Source organism: Saccoglossus kowalevskii, chromosome 5, assembly GCF_978046115.1.
Source record: "Saccoglossus kowalevskii chromosome 5, keSacKowa6.1, whole genome shotgun sequence".
Lineage (NCBI taxonomy): Eukaryota > Metazoa > Hemichordata > Enteropneusta > Harrimaniidae > Saccoglossus > Saccoglossus kowalevskii.
In genome coordinates this window covers 1,492,318-1,512,820 of record NC_140645.1, presented here as the reverse complement: position 1 = coordinate 1,512,820, position 20,503 = coordinate 1,492,318, and the positions used below count along the sequence as shown (strand labels likewise).

At 33.0% G+C, this 20,503-nt stretch overlaps 1 protein-coding gene across 1 annotated transcript in view; it reads right to left on the bottom strand.

Annotated features, from left to right (window-relative positions):
• The window catches only part of LOC102806883 (ankyrin repeat and SAM domain-containing protein 3-like), a 103,479-nt gene that overhangs the window by 72,560 nt on the left and 10,416 nt on the right, over nucleotides 1-20,503 (bottom strand). The window contains exon 2 of the mRNA XM_085499496.1: nucleotides 3,111-3,311. Within this exon, the coding sequence (XP_085355622.1) occupies nucleotides 3,111-3,295 (185 nt within the window). The 5' untranslated portion in view covers nucleotides 3,296-3,311. The remainder of the gene's footprint in view (nucleotides 1-3,110; nucleotides 3,312-20,503) is intronic.

Here is a 20,503-nt window from a genome sequence, read left to right as displayed (position 1 = left end):
ATTAACACAATCATATTGACCAATAGATGATGCAGTATATAGATCAGTGTGACATTATGATGGATATTTACCTCACAATAATAGAATTAACACAATCATATTGACCAATAGATGATGCAGTGTATAGATCAGTGTGACATTATGATGGATATTTACCTCACACTAAAATTAACACAATCATATTGACCAATAGATGATGCAGTATATAGATCAGTGTGACATTATGATGGATACATGTATTTACCTCACAATAATAGAATTAACACAAACATATTGACCAATAGATGATGCAGTGTATAGATCAGTGTGACATTATGATGGATATTTACCTCACACTAAAATTAACACAATCATATTGACCAATAGATGATGCAGTGTATAGATCAGTGTGACATTATGATGGATATTTACTTCACAATAATAGAATTAACACAATCATATTGACCAATAGATGATGCAGTGTATAGATCAGTGTGACATTATGATGGATATTTACCTCACAATAATAGAATTAACACAATCATATTGACCAATAGATAATGCAGTGTATAGATCAGTGTGACATTATGATGGATATTTACCTCACAATAATAGAATTAACACAATCATGTTGACCAATAGATGATGCAGTATATAGATCAGTGTGACATTATGATGGATATTTACCTCACAATAATAGAATTAACACAATCATATTGACCAATAGATGATGCAGTGTATAGATCAGTGTGACATTATGATGGATATTTACCTCACAATAATAGAATTAACACAATCATATTGACCAATAGATAATGCAGTGTATAGATCAGTGTGACATTATGATGGATATTTACCTCACAATAATAGAATTAACACAATCATGTTGACCAATAGATGATGCAGCATATAGATCAGTGTGACATTATGATGGATATTTACCTCACAATAATAGAATTAACACAATCATATTGACCAATAGATGATGCAGTGTATAGATCAGTGTGACATTATGATGGATATTTACCTCACAATAATAGAATTAACACAATCATATTGACCAATAGATAATGCAGTGTATAGATCAGTGTGACATTATGATGGATATTTACCTCACAATAATAGAATTAACACAATCATGTTGACCAATAGATGATGCAGTATATAGATCAGTGTGACATTATGATGGATATTTACCTCACAATAATAGAATTAACACAATCATATTGACCAATAGATGATGCAGTGTATAGATCAGTGTGACATTATGATGGATATTTACCTCACACTAAAATTAACACAATCATATTGACCAATAGGTGATGCAGTATATAGATCAGTGTGACATTATGATGGATATTTACCTCACTATAATAGAATTAACACAATCATATTGACCAATAGATGATGCAGTGTATAGATCAGTGTGACATTATGATGGATATTTACCTCACACTAAAATTAACACAATCATATTGACCCATAGATGATGCAGTGTATATAGATCAGTGTGACATGATGGATATTTACCTCACAATAATAGAATTAACACAATAATATTGACCAATAGATGATGCAGTGTATAGATCAGTGTGACATTATGATGGATATTTACCTCACAATAATAGAATTAACACAATCATATTGACCAATAGATGATGCAGTGTATAGATCAGTGTGACATTATGATGGATATTTACCTCACACTAAAATTAACACAATCATATTGACCAATAGGTGATGCAGTATATAGATCAGTGTGACATTATGATGGATATTTACCTCACTATAATAGAATTAACACAATCATATTGACCAATAGATGATGCAGTGTATAGATCAGTGTGACATTATGATGGATATTTACCTCACACTAAAATTAACACAATCATATTGACCCATAGATGATGCAGTGTATATAGATCAGTGTGACATGATGGATATTTACCTCACAATAATAGAATTAACACAATAATATTGACCAATAGATGATGCAGTGTATAGATCAGTGTGACATTATGATGGATATTTACCTCACAATAATAGAATTAACACAATCATATTGACCAATAGATGATGCAGTGTATAGATCAGTGTGACATTATGATGGATATTTACCTCACACTAAAATTAACACAATCATATTGACCAATAGGTGATGCAGTATATAGATCAGTGTGACATTATGATGGATATTTACCTCACTATAATAGAATTAACACAATCATATTGACCAATAGATGATGCAGTGTATAGATCAGTGTGACATTATGATGGATATTTACCTCACACTAAAATTAACACAATCATATTGACCCATAGATGATGCAGTGTATAGATCAGTGTGACATTATGATGGATATTTACCTCACACTAAAATTAACACAATCATATTGACCCATAGATGATGCAGTATATAGATCAGTGTGACATTATGATGGATATTTACCTCACAATAATAGAATTAACACAATCATATTGACCAATAGATGATGCAGTGTATAGATCAGTGTGACATTATGATGGATATTTACCTCACACTAAAATTAACACAATCATATTGACCCATAGATGATGCAGTATATAGATCAGTGTGACATTATGATGGATATTTACCTCACAATAATAGAATTAACACATTCAATCATATTGACCCATAGATGATGCAGTATACAGATCAGTGTGACATTATGATGAATATTTACCTCACACTAAAATTAACACAATCATATTGACCAATAGATGATGCAGTGTACAGATCAGTGTGACATTGATGGATATTTACCTCACAATAATAGAATTAACACAATCATATTGACCCATAGATGATGCAGTGTGATCAGTATATAGATCAGTGTGACATTATGATGGATATTTACCTCACAATAATAGAATTAACACAATCATATTGACCAATAGATGACGCTGTACATAGATCAGTGTGACATTATGATGGATATTTACCTCACAATAATAGGATTAACACAATCATATTGACCAATACATGATGCAGTATACAGATCAGTGTGACATTATGATGGATATTTACCTCACACTAAAATTAACACAATCATATTGACCAATAGATGATGCAGTGTATAGATCAGTGTGACATTATGATGGATATTTACCTCACAATAATAGAATTAACACAATCATATTGACCAATAGATGATGCAGTATACAGATCAAGAGGTATGGGATCAAAGATCTCTTTTGACTCCAATGGATGCCAACCACCTCGCCATCTTGACAAACTGCTATCTAATAATTCAGACTCACTGGCTTCATCCGATGCTTCATATGGATAATCCATCACTGGCAAGAAACATCTGTATATAAATATGATATAATAATTTATTTAATAATGCATTATAGGTCATTGGCATTTTGTGCCAAAATACTCAGCAAAGATTATATACACTTTAGTAGGTTATTGTAAGTAAACAAATGTACAATGCATAGTATAAAAAAACAGGTTTATGAAGTACTTATTTCAACTTATCTCTTAAAGCATTTTTTTCTTGAGCGACAAATTATTGGGAAACAGTATTCTCTGACTTTATAGTAGTTCAGCAAGAACCCTAAATAACCCACATCCTGCAACGTTCTGGGGTAGTAACTGCACAATTTCCAATTATATACATTAATTTTTGTCATTTTGTATTCTAGGGGGAAGGGAATTTTTATTGATACATGTAGTGAATTTGTAACCCCAGTATGTTGCATGATGTACCTTTAGGAGGTGATACACAAGAGTATTGAGTTAGCTGGTCTTCCATCAACCTACTCATTCAGACATCATTTTACCTTTAATAAAACCCAAGTTTGCATTTCACCACAATGTGAGATGTTTAGACCCAGCTCCATTATTATTTATGCAGTAGAGTATTTAAAGGAGATACTGTATCTGTTTTATCATACTGGTTTGCATTAGTAAATACAGTGACCTCCCATATAGTCTGGTCATACATATAACTTAACTTTCAAGTTGGCTATCGACTGGCTTTCCCTTTCATAAAAACTTAATTATAAATTTAATTTAAATAATTTTTAACATTTATCTGGTCAAGTCGTTATGTGAAAGTACACAGAGCTGGCGGGATAAGGAGTACCATTGTCATTGTATTATTTCCCAACCTTACTAATATAAGACATATGTAGACAGATTACGCTGAATGCAAAGTAAACTAACTAAAAGTTGTGCTGAGAACATACAGTACGTATCTTAGATGCATAAATAATCAAAGAAAGCTTAGAAAGAACTCCCGTGTGCTGAGAGTATTGAAGACACATTAAAAATTAATTCAAAATTACTTGTACTTGAGATATTGATGGAATAGCTGAAAACTAATTATGTAAATCAGGTAACTGATATGAACAGATTTATGTGTAAAACTAATAAGGTCTGCACAATGTACCAAGTTTCATTGAAATGTGATTAGAACCCCAAAAATATTAATTATTATGCTAATTAGAGAGTTAATATGAACAGGAACAGATTTTAACCCAAAATTAATCAAGCTGTCTATTGTCCTAGAGCATTTATGCACCAAGTTTTATTCAAATGTGATGATCAATACTTGAGATATCAGTATTAATTAATTATGTTAATTAAGTGATTAAGAAGCATACATATTTACCAAAAACTAATATGGTGTATAGTCCTAGGTTCATTGAAATGTGATGGGTACTCTTTAAAAGTTTCATTGAAATCCAATGAGTGGTTTGTAGACATCAGTGCAACAGCCATAGAACAGCAAAAAATTAACTAATTATGCAAATTAGGTAATTAATAGGCACAATTATTTATCCCAAAATTAATCAGGTCTCTGCATAGTCCTAGAAAATGTCGCAAGTCTCATTGAAATGTGATGATTAGTAATTGAGATATCAGGTGAAAAGCTGAAAATTAACTAATTATGCTAATAAGGTGATTAATATGCACAAATATTTACCCAAAAAATAATTAGGTCTCTGCACAGTCCTCAAGTAACTATGTACCAAGTTTCATTGAAATGTGATCATTATTACTCGAAATATCAAAAGCTGAAAATTAATTAATTATGCAAATTAGGTAATTAATATGTACTGATATTACCCTAAACACTACCAGGTCTGTGCAGTGTCATATGACATCTATGTACCAAGTTTTATTGAAATGTTATGATTAGTACTTGAGATATCAGTGGAAAAGCCGAAAATTGATTAATCATTATGTAAATTAGGTAATTAATAATATTAACAGATTTTTACCCAAAACTAATCAAATCTGCGCATTAGTTCACAGAGCATCCATGTGCCAAGTTTCATTGAAATCCAATGAGTGGTTCTTCAAAAATCAGTGGAACAGTCATGGAACAGCTTGAAATCAGTTAATTGTCATTCAAATTAGATAATTAATATTTATAGATTTTTACCCAAAACTAATCAAATCTGCGCACTAGTTCAGAGCATCCATGTGCCAAGTTTCATCAAAAACCAATGAGTGGTTCTTCAAATATCAGTGGAACAGTCATGGAACAGCTTGAAATCAGTTAATTGTCATTCAAATTAGATAATTAATATTCATAGATTTTTACCCAAAACTAATCAAATCTGCGCACTAGTTCAGAGCATCCATGTGCCAAGTTTCATCAAAATCCAATGAGTGGTTCTTCAGATATCAGTGGAACAGTCTTGGAACAGCTAAAAATCAGCTAATTATCATGCAAATTAGGTAATTAATATTCATAGATTTTTACCAAAACCTAATCAACTCTGCGCATTATCCCAAAGCATCTATGTACCAAGTTTCACCAAAATTTGATTAGTGGTTCTTGAGATAACGGTGGAACAAAAAAAGTGACATACATACATACATACATACATACATACAGACATACAGACATACAGACAGGGTAACTGCAAAGACTCCCTTTTGTGCTTCGCACACGGGAGTCAAAAATTAGTGGTAGTATAATAAGATTAAATATCAAATAAATTGGATTTAATTTTAGTATTTAGGTTGCGGAAGGAAAATTTCAATATTTTTGGGGATTTTTCAAATATTGATAAAACTGTTACTTTAGACCTTTCAACCGATGACGGCACCGATACATCAGATAAGGAAGTGAGTGCCGGAAATCTGTTGCTCATTGATGTCTGCAAATAAATGAAGCCATTGTTTCCATTTACGCAGAGAACAAGCACCCATCTAATTTTCCTTTGACACCACCGTTTTAGTTTTCTATACTCAGCAGTGGTTTCAATCATATAGCTTTGATTGCCTCGATACAGTTTGATTCGGAGTTCAAAGTAATTAAAAGTAGTCATAACACATTATACTAAGTACATGCTAATGCTGAAGAAAGAACGTAACAGAAAAAAAACAGTAAACGTTTTAATTGAGAAACTGCAATCTTCATACTAATTTTGCGAAACAAACTTTGTAATCCATGAGAAAGCCCTAGTAACTGAGCGATACTTATCTTATGTACCAAGAAGAAAACAACATCATTCACCCAAATCAAGAAGGATTTCGTTCGAACCATAGAACAACAGACCACATTTTAACATTACACACAATTATCAAAAAGTATCAAACAAACAGCAAAAAGCTTTACTGCAGTCTTATAGATCTTAAGAAATGTTTTGACACTGTCTGGACAGAAGGACTTATGTACAAGCTGCAAACAAACAATATACAAGGTCATCAAACATATGTATCAGAACACACAGTGTGCAGTTAAACTATGCAAGAAAACATATGTATCAGAACACACAGTGTGCAGTTAAACTATGCAAGAAAACATATGTATCAGAACACATAGTGTGCAGTTAAACTATGCAAGAAAACATATGTATCAGAACACACAGTGTGCAGTTAAACTATGCAAGAAAACATATGTATCAGAACACATAGTGTGCAGTTAAACTATGCAAGAAAACATATGTATCAGAACACACAGTGTGCAGTTAACTATGCAAGAAAACATATGTATCAGAACACACAGTGTGCAGTTAACTATGCAAGAAAACATATGTATCAGAACACACAGTGTGCAGTTAACTATGCAAGAAAACATATGTATCAGAACACACAGTGTGCAGTTAACTATGCAAGAAAACATATGTATCAGAACACACAGTGTGCAGTTAACTATGCAAGAAAACATATGTATCAGAACACACAGTGTGCAGTTAACTATGCAAGAAAACATATGTATCAGAACACACAGTGTGCAGTTAACTATGCAAGAAAACATATGTATCAGAACACACAGTGTGCAGTTAACTATGCAAGAAAACATATGTATCAGAACACACAGTGTGCAGTTAACTATGCAAGAAAACATATGTATCAGAACACACAGTGTGCAGTTAACTATGCAAGAAAACATATGTATCAGAACACACAGTGTGCAGTTAAACTATGCAAGAAAACATATGTATCAGAACACACAGTGTGCAGTTAAACTATGCAAGAAAACATATGTATCAGAACACACAGTGTGCAGTTAAACTATGCAAGAAAACATATGTATCAGAACACATAGTGTGCAGTTAAACTATGCAAGAAAACATATGTATCAGAACACACAGTGTGCAGTTAAACTATGCAAGAAAACATATGTATCAGAACACACAGTGTGCAGTTAAACTATGCAAGAAAACATATGTATCAGAACACACAGTGTGCAGTTAAACTATGCAAGAAAACATATGTATCAGAACACATAGTGTGCAGTTAAACTATGCAAGAAAACATATGTATCAGAACACACAGTGTGCAGTTAAACTATGCAAGAAAACATATGTATCAGAACACATAGTGTGCAGTTAAACTATGCAAGAAAACATATGTATCAGAACACACAGTGTGCAGTTAAACTATGCAAGAAAACATATGTATCAGAACACACAGTGTGCAGTTAAACTATGCAAGAAAACATATGTATCAGAACACACAGTGTGCAGTTAAACTATGCAAGAAAATATATGTATCAGAACACACAGTGTGCAGTTAAACTATGCAAGAAAACATATGTATCAGAACACACAGTGTGCAGTTAAACTATGCAAGAAAACATATGTATCAGAACACACAGTGTGCAGTTAAACTATGCAAGAAAACATATGTATCAGAACACATAGTGTGCAGTTAAACTATGCAAGAAAACATATGTATCAGAACACACAGTGTGCAGTTAAACTATGCAAGAAAACATATGTATCAGAACACATAGTGTGCAGTTAAACTATGCAAGAAAACATATGTATCAGAACACACAGTGTGCAGTTAAACTATGCAAGAAAACATATGTATCAGAACACACAGTGTGCAGTTAAACTATGCAAGAAAATATATGTATCAGAACACATAGTGTGCAGTTAAACTATGCAAGAAAACATATGTATCAGAACACACAGTGTGCAGTTAAACTATGCAAGAAAACATATGTATCAGAACACATAGTGTGCAGTTAAACTATGCAAGAAAACATATGTATCAGAACACATAGTGTGCAGTTAAACTATGCAAGAAAACATATGTATCAGAACACACAGTGTGCAGTTAAACTATGCAAGAAAACATATGTATCAGAACACATAGTGTGCAGTTAAACTATGCAAGAAAACATATGTATCAGAACACATAGTGTGCAGTTAAACTATGCAAGAAAATATATGTATCAGAACACATAGTGTGCAGTTAAACTATGCAAGAAAATATATGTATCAGAACACATAGTGTGCAGTTAAACTATGCAAGAAAATATATGTATCAGAACACACAGTGTGCAGTTAAACTATGCAAGAAAACATATGTATCAGAACACACAGTGTGCAGTTAAACTATGCAAGAAAACATATGTATCAGAACACACAGTGTGCAGTTAAACTATGCAAGAAAACATATGTATCAGAACACACAGTGTGCAGTTAAACTATGCAAGAAAACATATGTATCAGAACACACAGTGTGCAGTTAAACTATGCAAGAAAACATATGTATCAGAACACATAGTGTGCAGTTAAACTATGCAAGAAAACATATGTATCAGAACACATAGTGTGCAGTTAAACTATGCAAGAAAATATATGTATCAGAACACATAGTGTGCAGTTAAACTATGCAAGAAAATATATGTATCAGAACACACAGTGTGCAGTTAAACTATGCAAGAAAACATATGTATCAGAACACACAGTGTGCAGTTAAACTATGCAAGAAAACATATGTATCAGAACACACAGTGTGCAGTTAAACTATGCAAGAAAACATATGTATCAGAACACACAGTGTGCAGTTAAACTATGCAAGAAAATATATGTATCAGAACACACAGTGTGCAGTTAAACTATGCAAGAAAATATATGTATCAGAACACACAGTGTGCAGTTAAACTATGCAAGAAAACATATGTATCAGAACACACAGTGTGCAGTTAAACTATGCAAGAAAATATATGTATCAGAACACATAGTGTGCAGTTAAACTATGCAAGAAAATATATGTATCAGAACACACAGTGTGCAGTTAAACTATGCAAGAAAATATATGTATCAGAACACATAGTGTGCAGTTAAACTATGCAAGAAAACATATATATCAGAACACATAGTGTGCAGTTAAACTATGCAAGAAAATATATGTATCAGAACACACAGTGTGCAGTTAAACTATGCAAGAAAATATATGTATCAGAACACATAGTGTGCAGTTAAACTATGCAAGAAAATATATGTATCAGAACACACAGTGTGCAGTTAAACTATGCAAGAAAATATATGTATCAGAACACACAGTGTGCAGTTAAACTATGCAAGAAAATATATGTATCAGAACACATAGTGTGCAGTTAAACTATGCAAGAAAACATATGTATCAGAACACACAGTGTGCAGTTAAACTATGCAAGAAAATATATGTATCAGAACACATAGTGTGCAGTTAAACTATGCAAGAAAACATATGTATCAGAACACACAGTGTGCAGTTAAACTATGCAAGAAAATATATGTATCAGAACACACAGTGTGCAGTTAAACTATGCAAGAAAATATATGTATCAGAACACATAGTGTGCAGTTAAACTATGCAAGAAAACATATGTATCAGAACACACAGTGTGCAGTTAAACTATGCAAGAAAATATATGTATCAGAACACACAGTGTGCAGTTAAACTATGCAAGAAAATATATGTATCAGAACACATAGTGTGCAGTTAAACTATGCAAGAAAACATATGTATCAGAACACACAGTGTGCAGTTAAACTATGCAAGAAAACATATGTATCAGAACACACAGTGTGCAGTTAAACTATGCAAGAAAACATATGTATCAGAACACACAGTGTGCAGTTAAACTATGCAAGAAAACATATGTATCAGAACACACAGTGTGCAGTTAAACTATGCAAGAAAATATATGTATCAGAACACACAGTGTGCAGTTAAACTATGCAAGAAAACATATGTATCAGAACACATAGTGTGCAGTTAAACTATGCAAGAAAATATATGTATCAGAACACACAGTGTGCAGTTAAACTATGCAAGAAAACATATGTATCAGAACACACAGTGTGCAGTTAAACTATGCAAGAAAACATATGTATCAGAACACACAGTGTGCAGTTAAACTATGCAAGAAAACATATGTATCAGAACACACAGTGTGCAGTTAAACTATGCAAGAAAACATATGTATCAGAACACATAGTGTGCAGTTAAACTATGCAAGAAAACATATGTATCAGAACACATAGTGTGCAGTTAAACTATGCAAGAAAACATATGTATCAGAACACATAGTGTGCAGTTAAACTATGCAAGAAAATATATGTATCAGAACACATAGTGTGCAGTTAAACTATGCAAGAAAACATATGTATCAGAACACACAGTGTGCAGTTAAACTATGCAAGAAAACATATGTATCAGAACACACAGTGTGCAGTTAAACTATGCAAGAAAACATATGTATCAGAACACATAGTGTGCAGTTAAACTATGCAAGAAAACATATGTATCAGAACACACAGTGTGCAGTTAAACTATGCAAGAAAATATATGTATCAGAACACACAGTGTGCAGTTAAACTATGCAAGAAAACATATGTATCAGAACACATAGTGTGCAGTTAAACTATGCAAGAAAACATATGTATCAGAACACACAGTGTGCAGTTAAACTATGCAAGAAAACATATGTATCAGAACACACAGTGTGCAGTTAAACTATGCAAGAAAACATATGTATCAGAACACACAGTGTGCAGTTAAACTATGCAAGAAAATATATGTATCAGAACACATAGTGTGCAGTTAAACTATGCAAGAAAACATATGTATCAGAACACATAGTGTGCAGTTAAACTATGCAAGAAAACATATGTATCAGAACACACAGTGTGCAGTTAAACTATGCAAGAAAATATATGTATCAGAACACACAGTGTGCAGTTAAACTATGCAAGAAAACATATGTATCAGAACACATAGTGTGCAGTTAAACTATGCAAGAAAATATATGTATCAGAACACACAGTGTGCAGTTAAACTATGCAAGAAAACATATGTATCAGAACACACAGTGTGCAGTTAAACTATGCAAGAAAACATATGTATCAGAACACACAGTGTGCAGTTAAACTATGCAAGAAAACATATGTATCAGAACACATAGTGTGCAGTTAAACTATGCAAGAAAACATATGTATCAGAACACACAGTGTGCAGTTAAACTATGCAAGAAAACATATGTATCAGAACACATAGTGTGCAGTTAAACTATGCAAGAAAACATATGTATCAGAACACATAGTGTGCAGTTAAACTATGCAAGAAAATATATGTATCAGAACACACAGTGTGCAGTTAAACTATGCAAGAAAACATATGTATCAGAACACATAGTGTGCAGTTAAACTATGCAAGAAAATATATGTATCAGAACACACAGTGTGCAGTTAAACTATGCAAGAAAACATATGTATCAGAACACATAGTGTGCAGTTAAACTATGCAAGAAAATATATGTATCAGAACACATAGTGTGCAGTTAAACTATGCAAGAAAACATATGTATCAGAACACACAGTGTGCAGTTAAACTATGCAAGAAAACATATGTATCAGAACACACAGTGTGCAGTTAAACTATGCAAGAAAATATATGTATCAGAACACACAGTGTGCAGTTAAACTATGCAAGAAAACATATGTATCAGAACACACAGTGTGCAGTTAAACTATGCAAGAAAACATATGTATCAGAACACATAGTGTGCAGTTAAACTATGCAAGAAAACATATGTATCAGAACACACAGTGTGCAGTTAACTATGCAAGAAAACATATGTATCAGAACACATAGTGTGCAGTTAAACTATGCAAGAAAACATATGTATCAGAACACACAGTGTGCAGTTAAACTATGCAAGAAAACATATGTATCAGAACACACAGTGTGCAGTTAAACTATGCAAGAAAATATATGTATCAGAACACATAGTGTGCAGTTAAACTATGCAAGAAAACATATGTATCAGAACACATAGTGTGCAGTTAAACTATGCAAGAAAATATATGTATCAGAACACACAGTGTGCAGTTAAACTATGCAAGAAAACATATGTATCAGAACACATAGTGTGCAGTTAAACTATGCAAGAAAACATATGTATCAGAACACATAGTGTGCAGTTAAACTATGCAAGAAAACATATGTATCAGAACACACAGTGTGCAGTTAAACTATGCAAGAAAACATATGTATCAGAACACATAGTGTGCAGTTAAACTATGCAAGAAAACATATGTATCAGAACACACAGTGTGCAGTTAAACTATGCAAGAAAACATATGTATCAGAACACACAGTGTGCAGTTAAACTATGCAAGAAAACATATGTATCAGAACACATAGTGTGCAGTTAACTATGCAAGAAAACATATGTATCAGAACACATAGTGTGCAGTTAAACTATGCAAGAAAACATATGTATCGGAACACACAGTGTGCAGTTAACTATGCAAGAAAACATATGTATCAGAACACATAGTGTGCAGTTAAACTATGCAAGAAAACATATGTATCGGAACACACAGTGTGCAGTTAAACTATGCAAGAAAACATATGTATCAGAACACATAGTGTGCAGTTAAACTATGCAAGAAAACATATGTATCGGAACACACAGTGTGCAGTTAAACTATGCAAGAAAACATATGTATCAGAACACACAGTGTGCAGTTAAACTATGCAAGAAAACATATGTATCAGAACACATAGTGTGCAGTTAAACTATGCAAGAAAACATATGTATCAGAACACATAGTGTGCAGTTAACTATGCAAGAAAACATATGTATCAGAACACATAGTGTGCAGTTAAACTATGCAAGAAAACATATGTATCGGAACACACAGTGTGCAGTTAAACTATGCAAGAAAACATATGTATCAGAACACATAGTGTGCAGTTAAACTATGCAAGAAAACATATGTATCGGAACACACAGTGTGCAGTTAAACTATGCAAGAAAACATATGTATCAGAACACATAGTGTGCAGTTAAACTATGCAAGAAAATATATGTATCGGAACACACAGTGTGCAGTTAAACTATGCAAGAAAACATATGTATCAGAACACACAGTGTGCAGTTAAACTATGCAAGAAAACATATGTATCAGAACACATAGTGTGCAGTTAAACTATGCAAGAAAACATATGTATCAGAACACACAGTGTGCAGTTAACTATGCAAGAAAACATATGTATCAGAACACATAGTGTGCAGTTAAACTATGCAAGAAAACATATGTATCAGAACACACAGTGTGCAGTTAAACTATGCAAGAAAATATATGTATCAGAACACATAGTGTGCAGTTAAACTATGCAAGAAAACATATGTATCAGAACACACAGTGTGCAGTTAACTATGCAAGAAAACATATGTATCAGAACACATAGTGTGCAGTTAAACTATGCAAGAAAACATATGTATCGGAACACACAGTGTGCAGTTAAACTATGCAAGAAAACATATGTATCAGAACACATAGTGTGCAGTTAAACTATGCAAGAAAACATATGTATCGGAACACACAGTGTGCAGTTAAACTATGCAAGAAAACATATGTATCAGAACACATAGTGTGCAGTTAAACTATGCAAGAAAATATATGTATCAGAACACACAGTGTGCAGTTAAACTATGCAAGAAAACATATGTATCAGAACACACAGTGTGCAGTTAAACTATGCAAGAAAACATATGTATCAGAACACATAGTGTGCAGTTAAACTATGCAAGAAAACATATGTATCAGAACACACAGTGTGCAGTTAAACTATGCAAGAAAACATATGTATCAGAACACACAGTGTGCAGTTAACTATGCAAGAAAACATATGTATCAGAACACATAGTGTGCAGTTAAACTATGCAAGAAAACATATGTATCGGAACACACAGTGTGCAGTTAAACTATGCAAGAAAACATATGTATCAGAACACACAGTGTGCAGTTAAACTATGCAAGAAAACATATGTATCAGAACACACAGTGTGCAGTTAAACTATGCAAGAAAACATATGTATCAGAACACATAGTGTGCAGTTAAACTATGCAAGAAAACATATGTATCAGAACACATAGTGTGCAGTTAAACTATGCAAGAAAACATATGTATCGGAACACACAGTGTGCAGTTAAACTATGCAAGAAAACATATGTATCAGAACACATAGTGTGCAGTTAAACTATGCAAGAAAACATATGTATCGGAACACACAGTGTGCAGTTAAACTATGCAAGAAAACATATGTATCAGAACACACAGTGTGCAGTTAAACTATGCAAGAAAACATATGTATCAGAACACACAGTGTGCAGTTAACTATGCAAGAAAACATATGTATCAGAACACACAGTGTGCAGTTAAACTATGCAAGAAAACATATGTATCAGAACACATAGTGTGCAGTTAAACTATGCAAGAAAACATATGTATCGGAACACACAGTGTGCAGTTAAACTATGCAAGAAAACATATGTATCAGAACACACAGTGTGCAGTTAAACTATGCAAGAAAACATATGTATCAGAACACACAGTGTGCAGTTAACTATGCAAGAAAACATATGTATCAGAACACATAGTGTGCAGTTAAACTATGCAAGAAAACATATGTATCGGAACACACAGTGTGCAGTTAAACTATGCAAGAAAACATATGTATCAGAACACATAGTGTGCAGTTAAACTATGCAAGAAAACATATGTATCGGAACACACAGTGTGCAGTTAAACTATGCAAGAAAACATATGTATCAGAACACACAGTGTGCAGTTAAACTATGCAAGAAAACATATGTATCAGAACACACAGTGTGCAGTTAACTATGCAAGAAAACATATGTATCAGAACACATAGTGTGCAGTTAAACTATGCAAGAAAACATATGTATCGGAACACACAGTGTGCAGTTAAACTATGCAAGAAAACATATGTATCAGAACACACAGTGTGCAGTTAAACTATGCAAGAAAACATATGTATCAGAACACACAGTGTGCAGTTAAACTATGCAAGAAAACATATGTATCAGAACACACAGTGTGCAGTTAACTATGCAAGAAAACATATGTATCAGAACACACAGTGTGCAGTTAAACTATGCAAGAAAATATATGTATCAGAACACACAGTGTGCAGTTAAACTATGCAAGAAAACATATGTATCAGAACACATAGTGTGCAGTTAAACTATGCAAGAAAACATATGTATCAGAACACATAGTGTGCAGTTAAACTATGCAAGAAAACATATGTATCAGAACACATAGTGTGCAGTTAAACTATGCAAGAAAACATATGTATCAGAACACATAGTGTGCAGTTAAACTATGCAAGAAAACATATGTATCAGAACACACAGTGTGCAGTTAAACTATGCAAGAAAACATATGTATCAGAACACACAGTGTGCAGTTAAACTATGCAAGAAAACATATGTATCAGAACACATAGTGTGCAGTTAAACTATGCAAGAAAACATATGTATCGGAACACACAGTGTGCAGTTAAACTATGCAAGAAAACATATGTATCAGAACACACAGTGTGCAGTTAAACTATGCAAGAAAACATATGTATCAGAACACATAGTGTGCAGTTAAACTATGCAAGAAAACATATGTATCAGAACACATAGTGTGCAGTTAAACTATGCAAGAAAACATATGTATCAGAACACATAGTGTGCAGTTAAACTATGCAAGAAAACATATGTATCAGAACACACAGTGTGCAGTTAAACTATGCAAGAAAACATATGTATCAGAACACACAGTGTGCAGTTAAACTATGCAAGAAAATATATGTATCAGAACACACAGTGTGCAGTTAAACTATGCAAGAAAACATATGTATCAGAACACACAGTGTGCAGTTAAACTATGCAAGAAAACATATGTATCAGAACACACAGTGTGCAGTTAACTATGCAAGAAAACATATGTATCAGAACACACAGTGTGCAGTTAAACTATGCAAGAAAACATATGTATCAGAACACATAGTGTGCAGTTAAACTATGCAAGAAAACATATGTATCAGAACACACAGTGTGCAGTTAAACTATGCAAGAAAACATATGTATCAGAACACACAGTGTGCAGTTAAACTATGCAAGAAAACATATGTATCAGAACACACAGTGTGCAGTTAACTATGCAAGAAAACATATGTATCAGAACACACAGTGTGCAGTTAAACTATGCAAGAAAACATATGTATCAGAACACATAGTGTGCAGTTAAACTATGCAAGAAAACATATGTATCAGAACACATAGTGTGCAGTTAAACTATGCAAGAAAACATATGTATCAGAACACACAGTGTGCAGTTAAACTATGCAAGAAAACATATGTATCAGAACACATAGTGTGCAGTTAACTATGCAAGAAAACATATGTATCAGAACACATAGTGTGCAGTTAAACTATGCAAGAAAACATATGTATCAGAACACATAGTGTGCAGTTAACTATGCAAGAAAACATATGTATCAGAACACATAGTGTGCAGTTAAACTATGCAAGAAAATATATGTATCAGAACACACAGTGTGCAGTTAAACTATGCAAGAAAACATATGTATCAGAACACACAGTGTGCAGTTAAACTATGCAAGAAAATAACACCAAGATTCAACCTGGAAAATGGTGTTAGGCAGTGATAGCCATTATAGCTGTGCTGAGAATTATTCGGACAGTCAGTTAGCAATATATCTTAGAACTTTGCAAAACACTTAGGTCTTTTCCAATCTAGACTTGATGGCACCATTGTCTTGTCCACAATTGGGATCATTCCATTATTTTGCTAGATGCGGGTAAAATTTGTTTTTTTTCAAAACAATACGCGTTGATTACCATACATTAACAGGTTGTATGTGCATTCAAAGTGTTATTTTAAATTGTTATAACCATACGAGTCCACCTGACATAACACAATTTACAAAACAACTCCCGAGTGTTGAGTAACCCCAGGTATTAATGAACTCGTCGTTGGCAGGAAGGCTCAATATAAAGTTTTTTAGCATTGGATGCGCTGCAGTTTTGCGAGTTGTTTTTACATTACTGGTGCTTTGTTTCAAATTCAGATTTTATAATAATAACTTTATTACACTACTAAAAACCTTCAGAGGGTTTTTGTATGGTAAGGAACATAAATACATACAATACATAAGAGATAAAAATAAAATGTTAGTAAAATAAAAGAAAAAAATAAATTAATTACTTTCTGTGGTTTTAAAAATTGTGCTCTTTAAGTATTTTGCTAAAGCTGTATTATTCTCCATAATCTTTTTAAATATGGAATTCACATCCACTGTGTATATTTTTATTGCACACTCATCAAACAGTTTTTTTCTTTGTTCTATATAGCCAGTACAAAATAGCAGGAAATGTTTTTCATCTCCTAATGCTTTAGTGTTACATTTATTACAGTGTTTATTTTCTAATTCTATTTTGGGCTTTGTTCTTCTACCTAATTCTATTTCTAAGTTGTGGTCACTCAGACGGAATTTTGAAAGCATTTTCCTGAGGCTGAAATTTGAAATGTTTTGCAAATAATTTTCCATATTATAGCTTACTTTGAATAGTTTGTATGTTCTCAGTTTTGTTCCCCTATTTTCATTGGTTTCACTGAAATTTAGTTCTTCTCTCCATCTTTGAATATAAATCTCAGATAGTCTGAGTTTTACTTTTTTTAGTATTTGATTCCAATTTTCCATATTGTGATCATTTTCTATTTTAATTAGATCATGTCCCAGTGTAGCATTAATAGTCCTTACCCAGTTTGAATTAATTTTTATCATTTCATCCAGGGCTAATTTTAAAATGTGATTATCTGGCAGACTATATAGTCTATGGCAGTATTTAATTTGAGCCAAATTAATTTTTAATTTTACTGGTAACCTACCAAGTTCTGCTTTCAAACCACTAATTGGCGTCATTTTACTCACTCCTAGGATAAACCTGTAAAAATGACTGCAAACTTGCTCTAAACTGTTACTGTCAGTTGTGATTTCATTGGCCCAGATTTCTGCACCATACGTGAGTATACGTGAAATTAATTGGTCGAATTATATCGAGGTGGGAGAGTACGTCAGGGACACATGGGCGGAAAACTTGATTATAACGGTTTGATGGACTTTGTCAAATCAAAAGTGCCTTCCTTGAGCGAATCACTTTTTCAACTGCAGTTTGAAAATGACGAGGGTAAAACGCCCGTTATTATGTCTAGTCCATTTTAGTAATAGGTACAACTGACCTGAATGAGCGAGGGGTTGACATTTTCAGACAAATTTAAATTTGCAATTTCTAAAATTACTGAAAACAAGCCATGGCACAGTCCCCATTAGTTATCAAACTTAAGATATATAATTTTTTTTATAGTAATATAGTTCAAACATAAACATGTCAAAGATATGGATCCAGAAGCTGATGCTCGATTATGGTGATTTTTTAACACTGAAATGATTGACATTCAGTCATCTTGTACCTGATTGTCACACAAGTACTTGTCCATATTGAGAGATATTACTGTGGAGCAGCATTAATTAAAACAAAATAGCCACCAGTCATTCATTTTGAATACATCTGTATATCTATAACATGCTGTAGAATGAATATATAAAAATTTAGCATAATCAGTGAAATCATGTCAGAGATACGGCTCCAGAACCACATTCAATAAAACAAAATGGCCACCAGTCAGCCATTTTGAATCAGATTTGAAAAAATAAAATGATGTGCATCAGGGACCCATAATGTCTTATATGAAATCCATCCATAAACGATCAAGATCCAGTTCCACAATGCCAGAAATGCTTTATTTTTGTTGATTTTTCAGCAGGCAAATGGCCACCATTTTGAATCAGATCGTCAAACAAATATATCTGTACATCTATGACATGATCTATAATGAATATATAAAATTTGAACATAATCAGTCAACGCATGGCAGAGATATAGCACTAGAACTGCATTCAAAATGGCCACCAGTCGGCCATTTTAAATCGGATCTGAAAAATAAAATGACGTGCATCAGGGTCCCATAATATCCAGTGTATGCACCAATTTTAAACAAAATCCATCAATAAATGCTTGATTTTGAATCTTGAATCAGATCGTGAAACAAATTGATGTGCATATGTATAATATCATGTATGATGTATGTGTGAAGTTTGATTGTGATTGGTCCAGGCATTTCTAAGACCATTTCCAGACGCACACAGGCACGCACGCACTGAGGTCAAAACATAAGTCCCCATTTTCGAACTGTGTTCGAACAAGGACTAATAATCACAATATAAATATAAAAAATAAATAATGGTTTGCTGTATGTTAAATAATACATGCAATTCACAATGCAGTTAACCCCTATGAAATAGTGAATCCCAAACCATGTGTCTGTCACTCAAATGGCGACAACAAGTCTAGATTTGGTAAAGACCAAAGTGTTATGCGAAGTTGCAAGTCATTTTGCTATCTGACTGTCTGAATAATTCTCAGAATGGCTGTAAGTCCTACACTTTTTAACATCTAAACTAGTAGCTTTGCAGTGAGTGGCTTTCGCGGTAATTGGGTTTCGTATCCGTAAGGTTTCACGGGTAGTAGGGCTTTGTCTCAGTAACTGGTCCATTCATCCTTGTTGAGAATTAAAGTTTTATGTTTCTTTAACCACTGGCGCTATTCTGGGAATATCATCCTAGCAGGAGTTCCAAAATGAGACCCATGCTCTGATAATAGCTCTAGTTTCAAAGACCAATAAACATTACCATTATAATCTTATTGGTGTTGGAAAAGATAGTTGAATATTGTTTATTGAAATTATCAATCCCCATAACTGTTTTCCAATATAGATAAATTGTAGTACGTAACAAACTGTATAACTCAGTTTCAACAATGAAATAAAAGAATGTATACATTTACATTATTTATACTTATT